The sequence below is a fragment of the Trichechus manatus genome, unplaced genomic scaffold (assembly GCF_000243295.1).
Source record: "Trichechus manatus latirostris isolate Lorelei unplaced genomic scaffold, TriManLat1.0 scaffold00079, whole genome shotgun sequence".
In the NCBI taxonomy this organism is placed as follows: Eukaryota; Metazoa; Chordata; class Mammalia; order Sirenia; family Trichechidae; genus Trichechus; species Trichechus manatus.
In genome coordinates this window covers 12,001,096-12,012,034 of record NW_004444015.1, presented here as the reverse complement: position 1 = coordinate 12,012,034, position 10,939 = coordinate 12,001,096, and the positions used below count along the sequence as shown (strand labels likewise).

General features: G+C 49.9%; 1 protein-coding gene across 4 annotated transcripts in view; it reads left to right on the top strand.

The window, feature by feature from the left end:
- The window catches only part of FHL1 (four and a half LIM domains 1), a 14,543-nt gene extending 7,200 nt beyond the window's left edge, over positions 1-7,343 (top strand). For 2 of the 4 annotated variants that reach the window (XM_004380949.2, XM_004380950.2), the window contains exons 2-6: positions 2,257-2,438; positions 2,948-3,122; positions 3,800-3,969; positions 4,482-4,668; positions 5,838-7,343. In XM_004380949.2, coding sequence (XP_004381006.1) covers positions 2,257-2,438; positions 2,948-3,122; positions 3,800-3,969; positions 4,482-4,668; positions 5,838-5,992 — 869 coding nt within the window. In that variant the 3' untranslated portion in view covers positions 5,993-7,343. Of the gene's footprint in view, positions 1-2,256; positions 2,439-2,947; positions 3,123-3,799; positions 3,970-4,481; positions 4,669-5,227; positions 5,428-5,837 lie in introns of all 4 variants that reach the window. The other 2 variants (XM_012556832.2, XM_023735451.1) reach the window with 2 other exon arrangements.
- The last annotated feature ends 3,596 nt before the right edge of the window (positions 7,344-10,939 follow it).

Genomic DNA, 10,939 nt, shown 5'->3' with positions numbered 1-10,939 from the left:
TGCTGTTGTGAACAATGCTGCCATGAACATAGGTGTGCATATGTCTATTCGAGTGACGACTCTTATTTCTCTAGGATATATTCCTAGGAGTAGGATTGCTGGATCGAATGGTATGTAAGACGAGGATTTTATGTGACAAGGGAAGAACAGCAAGAATGAATTAAGGAGAGTGATTTTCAGCATGTTATCTCTGTGACCGGTACTTTTTTTCTGTGAACACAGAGGCTAAAGGCAGCTGAAAAGCTTTCTTCTGTAAACAGTACACCGTTCAAGGAGATAAGATGCTAGTTTCATTGTGTCCCTACTTTGTGTGTCTAACGCAGTTGTATAAGGGAACAGCCTGGTTTTCTTTTTAGGGAAAGTGGAAGTAACTGTCCTCTAGTCTAGTAAAGCTCTTAACTGACACAACTGTCCCAAGCAACTGTCCTTGCACAAGTGTGTCCCTACTTAGCTTCATTTGTCAGTTCCCTGGAAATGGTTTAGGGGGCTGTCTTCGTGTCAGCGTGAGGCTGGAAGAGCCTGGTCCAGATGCTTTGCTCTGTCAGTGGTCTGATTCTCTTTGTTTGGAAGCTGACTTCAGAATCGACATGGTTCTGAGTGAGAGTTCAAGCAGCCTTTGCTAAGGCGGGTTCTGAGACATAGGGTGTCATTTCCTTAGCTCACTCTCTGCTATTTGGTTGCCTGTGGCAACAGGAGCCAAACAGCTTGGACATGTTTGTATAAAACAAACTGGGAACGGGACCTGAAGTGGGAGTTTGGGGCCTTTCAGTTAGTGGAAGAGCTGTGGTGAGTACTGGGCAAAACTGCTCATTTCTTTTCCTTCTTTCTTTCTCTCTAAATTATACTCTGGATGTGTGCTAGCACAGTAACCATGTTTATGGATAGTTTGAGAAAATAGTCTCAATTCTCGTGTTTCCTGTGCAAATTAAATAATTGCTGTCTATTTACCCCCGTAAGTTTCTTTTTTCCGGGAGTGGTAGGGAGAGGAACAAATTCGCATATGTTTAAAGCCGTTGAAAGCTGTTTAACAGAAACTCCCACTGGCTGCCTTTTGGGTGGCAGGATTCGTAGGAAATGATTTGGCAAGGGTTGCTGCAGAGTGCCTTAGCCATGCGTGTTGTCATGTTGTCGGCAGGGATGGTGGGAGGGAAGAGAGGATGGGTCATACAAAGGGCAGGGACTCTTGGAATCATAATCCGCTTAACACTTTAAAACAAAATTTTCTCAATGTTTTTTAAAAGCCATTTTTCGGATTGTACCTTAAAATAACAATTTTTAAACCAGTAAGTGTCCCAAATGGTAACAGTTCTGTGACTATATTGATCTGCACTCGCTGGAACAAAGGGATTTCAATTTTACACAAATGCATGTCGCTGTTAAGAATTCAGAGTCGCACAGATTGCCAGCACCAGTAGAGGATGCCAGTTTTATCGATCTTTTGTTGCTGTATTGCTCAAGCCTTGAAAGTCAGTAAACGAACTTGGAATAAAGGGATTTAAATCCTTCCTGCCAGGTTCAAAGTAAATGTAAACAATTTGAAGTGCATTATAAGGCTTGCTTATGTGTCTAGCGTAGAGAGTCAGCAGTAAACTTTCGGAGGCTCCAGAGGCTACTGTCCCCCCTAAAAAGTGACTGAGGAGGAGCGAAAGCTGGCAGAAGAACTCCTGGCTCCTGAGCTAGTGCCTAGCTCCTAAGCAGAGGGTCTTCCCTGCCCGTTCTCAGCAGTCTGCGGAGTCAGCGCGGCTCTTCTCTGCGGAGCCGTGATGTCCTCGCAGAGTGCGCGCCTGCCTGACCCCCTCACCTTGGAGCCACTGCCCAAGGCTGTGCCTTTTGTGTAAGACTGATTCTTCTTTCTTGCCTGCTCTTCCCCACTCCTGCACTCCTTCACATCACTGCTCAAAGCATCCCAGGAGTCCTGTCTGGTCCTCTTATCCCCCTTTGTGGCCTTGGTGAGTCAGCACAGTGGTTTGTCCAAGCAGGGGTTTTTCCCACACCAAAGATTCATTGCCTTCTGGTCTGTGGGGAAATAGATTTGGGGTTCCAGCTCACCAGTAGTTGGAGTGAAGTATCCATTACCTTGGTGCCTGGGGACCAGCTGGGCTCAAGGGGAAGTTGTGCCCTGGTCTCCAGACCCCGTGGATTCAGACTGGTTTTCTCGGACATGCGCAGAGCCGCCCAGGGGCCCCCCGGGAGCCTCTCGGCAGAACGCTCTTGGGGTTTCAGTTGGTCATTTATTCTGCCTGCTTGCCTTCACAGGTCCCTCCAGCTACAAGGTGGGCACCATGTCTGAGAAATTCGACTGTCACTACTGCCGGGACCCCCTGCAGGGGAAGAAGTATGTGCAGAAGGATGGCCACTACTGCTGCCTGAGGTGCTTTGACAAGTTCTGTGCCAACACCTGTGCAGAATGCCACAAGCCCATCGGTGCGGATTCTAAGGTAACAGTCATCCCCACATGGCATGCGAGCGTAGTTTTCCTGTACCCTCTGTTGTTTGCCCTTGTCCCTGTAGCCCCCTGAGGGAAGGCAGGACAGGCAGTGACATGTTAGATGAGGGAGTGGAGGAGGCCCAGGAGCAGGTCCTAGTTGTGCCATGGACTGGCTGGCCTCAAGGAAGCCCTTTCCACTGCCTAGGTCTTCATTTGCCTAGCTGTCTAAAGTGGGCGTTGGACAGATGAGTACTAGGGCTCTGTCTAGCTCTTCTGGCCATTCTCTAAGCTTTTCAGGAATTCTGGTGGAATTCTGAGTTTTCCATCCTCACCTCTGCATCCCTCCCGTTTCTCCCAGGAACAGTCCTCTTGCGGGCATTCACAGGTATCCAGGATGCTGCAGCCTGACACAGAGTCAGCACTGGGGAAATCAGTCTTGATGGGAGGGTTACTGCCACTGCCACACAGTGAACCGTGGAGGGACTCACAGAGGCTTGTGCGATTTTGCTTGATTCCTAGGAGCTACATTATAAGAACCGCTACTGGCATGACACCTGCTTCCACTGTTACAAGTGCCATCACCCTCTGGCCAATGAGACCTTTGTGGCCAAGGACAACAAGATCCTGTGTAACAAGTGCACCACTCGTGAGGATTCCCCCAAGTGCAAAGGGTGCTTCAAGCCGATTGTGGCAGGTACTGCACATGCTCGCACCCCCCCCGGGGCTAGGTCACAGGGCCTGTGGCTGCCACCCCCCAGCTGGCTGCCAGGGAGGAGGCCCCGAGGGCAGAGATGATGTGGGTTTGTTGATGATGATGAGGCTAATGTTGCTGTTAGCTGCTTTTAGATTTTAGCGTATATATGTACACATATATATACATGTATATATGCGTACACATATATGCTCGCACACACGCACACACTCGGAAACTAAAGAACATTGGAGAGAACTGTCTGTGGCAAGAGAATGAAGTGAAAAGTATGTAGCACTTTCTCATTTGGGTATAGTAAGTGACCAAAGCATGCTTCTTCCTTAGGGTTCCTTCTACTAGCACTTCTAGAATTCTGGGTTAGGTCGTTTCCCCTGTTGAATTTGGAAGTCCATAAAGGGTCCGAGGGGGGAGTGGGGATTCAGGCGTTTATCCCAAAATCATGACACTGGGGTCCCCTCCCATGACAGGATCCTGGGTTGGCACCAGTAGGAGCCAGACGTTAGAGACGAGGCCCCATGGGCAGGTGAATTAGAAGCTTGAGGCCAATAACTGCAGGGACTGCATTCCCTCAACTCAGGAGGGTCCGGGGTGGGGAGCTGAGCGGATGCAGCCCCCTGCAGAGCACTGTCAGTGGGGCTATCCAATTGCTTCCCCCGCAGGAGATCAAAATGTGGAGTACAAGGGGACCATCTGGCACAAAGACTGCTTCACCTGCAGCCACTGCAGCCAAGTCATCGGGACCGGAAGCTTCTTCCCGAAAGGGGAGAACTTCTATTGCGTGACTTGCCACGAGGCCAAGTTCGCCAAGCATTGCGTGAAGTGCAACAAGGTATGTTGCCGCGGGAGCTCTGCATTCACCCTTGTTTCTACAAGTGTTTGACAGTTTGCAGAGCACTTGCACACACACTATCCCATTCCATCCTCACGACAGCCCTGTGACGTAGGAATTATTATTCTCACTTGACAGATGAGGAAACTCCGGTAGAGAAAGCAGTGCTGTGGCCACATCAAGCTGTCGTGTGTGCACCCACTCCAGTGGCCCATGTAGCCGCCGTGGTGTGGGATGCTCACACTGCACTCTGGGTTGGGCAGCCCTGGCTTTAAAGGCCTGCCTCCACCACTTAGAGTTGCCATGTAACCTTGGAAAGGGGCTCACCTCCTCTGAGCCTCGGTGTCTTCATCTGTAAATTGGGGATAATAATAGCACCTGCCTCCCATGGTTGCTGTGGAGATTAAATGAGATATTGTATACCCAAGCGCCCAGCACAGTGCCTGGCACATAGTAGGCATTCAACCAAAGGGGATTTGAATCTGAATCCGGTGCTACACTCCCTGGTCTAGGCCATCACATCTGGAGGAATCACTTACCAGGATCAACCCTGGCATGCCGATTGCTTTGTGTGTGTTACCTGTTCTAAGAAGCTGGCTGGGCAGCGTTTCACCGCTGTGGAGGACCAGTATTACTGCGTGGATTGCTACAAGAACTTTGTGGCCAAGAAGTGTGCCGGATGCAAGAACCCCATCACTGGTAGGCTAAAGAGTCCTTGCTAAGTCTGCCAGGCTAGGTTTTGCGCTTGGTAACCATCTCTCATTTTCCTATGTCGTCGGTTTCATCCACAAAGGCCCCAGAGAATGCCCTTCTTCCCCTGCCATTGTGGTCCTAAAGGCTCCCCCCGCCCAATAGTTTGGATTCTTCCCCCAGGCCAGGTTAGCCTTTGCAATACAGAACACTTCCTGACCACTGTCGACCAATGCTGCCGGGAGTTCACATGCCTGAGACCCACTGGGCCACAGGCAGGCACTGCGCGGGGGTTCTGGGGGCGAGGGGTTGGGGATGGAGGTCGCGGGGAGGGGCTGGGGTCGGGGAGGCTGGAGAGAGCCAACCTGGAATGCTAAAACCCCGTAGATGAAGGGTAGTTCAGAGTTGCCTGTTGGCAGTGGTTTGTGATCAGAAGCACAGCTAATCACTTCATTCCTCATCTTGCGGCCGCGATCCAAGTGCCCTGGGCCCTTCCCTTGCCTCCAATGTTCCCATCTCCCCGGGGAGCCTTGAAATGTACATTTGAGAAGACTTTTGCCATCCTCAGGGAAAAGGACTGTGTCAAGAGTGAGCCACCCAGTCTCTAAAGCTAGGAAGTCCCCAGTGTGCCACGGGAAACGCTTGCCTCTCACCCTGTTTCCCAGCGCCAACATCCGGGGCAGGCATCCGGGTGGAGAGAGAACTTGTCCCTCGTGGGTGGTGGTTCTTTATAGAAAAAATCGAAGCTTAGCAGCTCCTCGAGGCCCGGTAAGTGCACACCCCACAAACAGCCCAAGTTTGCCTCCTGGTGGCCACTTTGATGCCGTGGCCCTGACCTTAATCAAAGAAACTGGTTATGCTGGGAGGTTGGTGCGCGTCACAGGGCGTTAGCAGTGACATGGGAATGTGGGGGCTGAAAACAGGGACGCCCTTGGCTGAGCTCTGGCATCTTTGCAGGGCTGGGGCAGTACTGGACTTTGAGCGCCATAGCAGGGGAGCAGTGGCGTGGGGTAGAGTGCACGGTGGTGGAGAGGGGTGGCAGGGAGCCGGGCGACATTGGCTCTGCGTGCTTGTTGGCTCTGCGACCGGGACAACTCGTCATTTTATCTCTCTGCACCGCAGCTGCCTAACCTGTATTTACTCAGCTGTCTCTTTTCTTCTCTTTTGTTTTCAAACAGGGTTTGGTAAAGGCTCCAGTGTGGTGGCCTATGAAGGACAATCCTGGCACGACTACTGCTTCCACTGCAAAAAATGCTCCGTGAATCTGGCCAACAAGCGCTTTGTTTTCCATGAGGAGCAGGTGTATTGCCCCGACTGTGCCAAAAAGCTGTAAACAGGCAGGGGCTCCTGTCCTGTAAAATGGAATCTGAAGCTTGTGCATTGTGTCCCCTTTCTGCCCTATACCATCAATAGGGAAAGAGTGGTGTTTCACTCCTCAAAGTTGTTTCTCTGTCTTTTTTCCCCCATTTTACAGTATTACCCAAAGGGCACACACTGATCATACTAGGATTTAGCAAACAGCAACTCTGCGGCAAACTTCACTTCTCTGTAGCTGCGATCTGAAAAAACGCAAACTTAGATAGATTGACTCTTCTGCATGTTTATCCTAGAGCAGAAAAGTGCTAACCATTTAGCCACTTAGTGATGTAAGCAAGAAGCATAAGAGATACCCCCATCCCCGAGGTGGCTTTCAGGGCTCAGCTGGGACCCACTGTGTTGTAACGCATAGTCACATGCAAGAGTTGCAGCGGCTGCTTCAACTCAGGCTGCTCACCCAGCTCTGGGAGTAAAGAACTCCCCACAATGCATGGTTTAACTTCCTCATCCAAACTATTACCTTCCTCTGTTCTTTGTGCTTTCGAATGACTAACAGGACTTTCCAGAAAATTAACATTTGAACGTAGCTGTAATTCTATCTACAATTGATCTTTCTCCATACTAACGTTTGATTTCCCTGTGCGGTATGTTTTCTGAGTGTTCCTACCTTAAGTCTGGAACATGCAGGTGATTTGGAAAGTGTAGGCAGATCTGAGAAAACATGAGCCTGTTACAGATGAACATCGTCACAGTGGATACTTTTGGAAGCTTAACAAAACTAACCCCGCTGTCCTTTTTATTTGTTTAATTTTTTTTTGTTTTAATTAATAGTGACATAGTTTGAGTTTTGAAACTTGCATGACAATATTTTAGTCCCTTCAAATGTTCCTGCAGTTTTGAAATTCATCCCACAGAAGTAAAACTCTAGAGGGGTCGCTGAGCAGGCGCCAGAGCCATCATCGACACGGACATGGCATTTCAAAGCGGTGATGAGTTGAATCCCTTGTAACATAGTAGTTGTCTGCTCTTTGTCCATGTGTTAAGGAGGGCCACCAAGTCCCTTCTCTTGTGATCTCTAGGACTTTCCTCAAGAACTAGCTGGATCTCTGGGGGGAGTGGGAGGTCATCATCCTCACGGGTAGAACCAGATTTCCACCTACTGCTTACAAGAAATGCAGGATCTCCTCCTTACTGTATTCTACATTATTATATTGCATAGTATAATGAGACAATATCAGATGTAAACATGTAATGACAATACATATTAACATTCTTGTAGGAGTGGTTATAGAAGCTGATGCTTCATTTCTACATTTTGTCATTAGCTATTCTCATCTAATGTTTCAGTGTATCCTTAGAGAAATAAAGCAGCATATCGATAGCTTGCCTCCTGCCTTTTATTTCCTTCTGCCCAGTGGAATCACTTTAAGGTGATACTACTGATCCAGAAACCTGAATCATGCCTTTCTTTACTTCAAGGATATACTCGGTTCAGTGCAATTGCATGGAACAAAGGAATTCTAAACAAAATCAAACAAACCTCCAACACCACTTCGAGCCAGTAAAGAAACACTTTTGATCCCAAATCGCATTTCCCAGATTTTCACATCCCTTAAAAACGATGGATTAATTTTATGTAGCTGGGATGATGGGGGTTGAGTGGGGAGGGACTCCCAGATGAAGCATGTCGTTTGAAAATTAATAACAGCCTCTCTTTTGTTCAGGGCTTCCTCATTGCTCTTCAGCAACCTTTCACCTGTGCCCTCCGGAGCCCTGCTAAACACCACTATGTCCTCAACTACTGCGCCCTCTACTGTTCCGTCTTAATGAGAACCTTGCTCCTCCTCCTGGATGTTGCTTATTTGAGAGGCTGCATATTTTGGTCCATGTACTGCAGTTAGGGGTGGGGGGCAGATGTGGGCAGAGGAGGAAGAGGTTGGTCCTCATTCCAGCTTCCCAGTTGCTGCTTTTAGTTCCACACAACACGCCAGTGTAATTCACCTCTGAGTTTCGTGCTGTCCACCATACAACCTACCCACACACACGTCATTTCAGGATGGCATAAGAGGCCCAGTGAGGCATGTCTGTTGCACTCTTGTCCCGTGATGGAAGGGTCTACAATGTATTAGGGCACCTGGGGTGTTAGTCTTTGGTGAACCTCATATCAAGGATGATAAAAGCAAGGGGCAGTCCTTTGGAACTAACATTTACCATCTTAGGGCTGCCGTAACCAAATACCACAAACTAGGTGGCTTCTAACAGCAGAAATTTATTACCTCTGTTCTGGAGCCTGTGAGTCTGAGATAGGGTATGGGCCCTGGTGATTCCTTCTGAGGCTCTGAGGCAGAATCTTCCATGCCTCTCTTCTAGCTTTTGGTAGCTCCAGGCATTCCTTGGCTTGCAGCTGCTGTGTATCTTCTCTTTTTATAGGCTTATAGGGTCGCTATGGGTCAGAAGGAAACCCTGGTGGCGTGGTTAAGAGCTATGCTGCTAACAAAAGGTCAGCAGTTCGAATCCACCAGCTGCTCCTTGGAAACTCTATGGGGCAGTTCTACTCTGTCCTATAGGGTCGCTATGGGACAGAATCGACTTGAGGGCGATGGGGTTTTTTTTTTTGGGGGGGGGGGTGCAAACGGTTAAGCACTCAACTACTAGCCTGAAGTTTGGTGGTTTGAACGCACCCAGAGGCACCTCAGAAGACAGGCCTGCCGGTTTGCTTCCGAAAGGTCACGGCCTTGAAAAGCTATGAGTAATTCTGCTCTGTACACGTGGGGTTGCCATGGGGGCACAGCAAACGTCTCAGTTCAAGAGGCAGGGCTATATATCAGTTTCAAGGGACAGGGCTACCGCCTACTCAAAGGGAACAGCAGTTGTCAAGATTCAAGAGGCGGGGGCTGCCACCACCATGGTTTTAGGGAGCAAAGCCACCATCTCCTCAGTTCAAGGGGCGAGGCTATTCCTCTGTTTCAGGGAATAGCAGTCTCCTAAATTCTAGGAGGCGGGGACCCCAGTCACCTCAGTTCAAGGGGCGGGGTTACTGCCTACGCCCCTCAAAGGGAACAGAAGTCTCCAAAATACCAGGAGGTGGGGCCACCATCACCTCAGTTCAAGGGGCAGGGCTACCTCCTCTGTTCAAGGAGCGGAGACACCACTTCCTCAGTTTAAGGAGTGGGGAGACCACCTCCTCAGTTCCAGGGGATGGGGCCACCAACTCCTCCATTTCAGGGAGCGGGGCCACTGCCCCCTGTGTTCCAGAGGGAGGGGCTACCACCTACTCTACTCGTTTGGTTCAAGTGTGGGTTCAAACCACCAGCCTTTCGACTAGTAGAGAAGATAGGCCTGCCGATTTGCTTCCGAAAGATCACACAGCCTTGAAAACCTATGAGCAGTTCTACTCTGCACACATGGGGCTGCCATGAGTTGGAGTCGATCCGAGGGCGACTGACAACAACGGCAACATAGGATTAGGACCCACCCTACTCCAGTATGAGCTCATCTTGACTAATTATATCTGTAAAGACCTTATTTCCAAATAAAGTCATGTTCACGGGTACAGGGATTAAGACTTCAACATATCTTTTTGGAGGGACAATTTAATCCATAACAGTCTGCCCTCTGTTCTCCCAAAATCCATGGTTTTCCAATGTGCAAAGTAATCCACCCCTACCCAGCATCCTCAAAAGACTTAACCCATTGCAGCATCAACTCTAAGTCGAAAATCTCTTCTAAATCATCTAAATCAGTTATGAGTGAGACTCTGAATATGGTCCCTCCTGGGACAAAATTCCTCTCCATCTGTGAACCTGTGAACCCTAGAATACAAGTTATCTGCTTCCAAAATACAGTGATGGGCCAGGCATAGGATAGACGTTCCCATTCAAACAGAAATATTGGAAGGAAAAAAGGTGTCATGGACCCTAAGCACATCTGAAACACAGCAGGGCAAATTTCATTAGATTTTAAGGCTTGAAACTAATCCTCTGTCCTCCCACCCTCTGTACCCTGGGTAGGCGACCCCGTTCTCCTAGCTCACTGGAGCAGCGGCCAGTCCCCTCTGTCCTGGGCAGCAGTCCTGACCCTTGAACCCAAAACACTGTTGGCCTGCCCTGTGGAACCCAGGAGGCTGTGGCTCCACCCCTTGAACAGAGGAGACAGTGGCCCCGCTCCCTGGTCCCAAGGAGGTGTTGCCTGCGCCCCTCTAAAACAGAGAAGGCAGTGGCCCCGTCCTCTGGAATCGAAGGGGTAGGCCCTCCACAACACCAAGAGGCAGCGTCCCCACCTCTTGAACCTTAGAGGTGGCCCTACCCTTGAACCAAGGAAGCAGTGTTCTCGTCCCTTTAACCTAGGAGGCAACTGTGCCATTGAACTGCTTAGGCGGTGGCCCCACCCACTGGGCCTAAGAGACAGCCTTGCCCCTTGATTTAAGGAGCCCCATGACCCCACCCCCTCCAGCAAAAACAGAAGGCAGTGGCCCCACCCCTTGAACCTGGTAAGTTGTGGCCTTGCTCCCTCTGCCCTCTGGTGCTGAAGAGATGGCCTCACCCCTTGAACCAGGAGATGGTCCTGCCCATAGGCCCTAGGATGGTGGCCTGACTCCTTGAAATGAGAAAACAGTGGCCCCACCCCCTGGAACCTGAGAAGGAACCTGAGGTGTTGGTGGTGGTTGTTATATGTATGCCACGGAGTCGATTTGGACTCATTGTGACCCCAAGTGACAGAGTAGAACTGCCCCATAGGTTTTTCTAGGCTGTGATCTTTACGGAGCAGATTGTCACGTCTTTTCTCCTGTGGAACCACTGGTGGGTTCGAACCTCTGACCTTTAGGTTAGCAGCCCAGAGCTTTGGCAGCCTCATCCCCTGGAACTGAGGAAGTGGTGGTCCTATCCCTTGAACCAAACGAGTAGGTGGTGCCCCCTCCCTCTGGAACAGAGGAGGCAGTGGTCCCGCTCCCTGAAATGGAGGA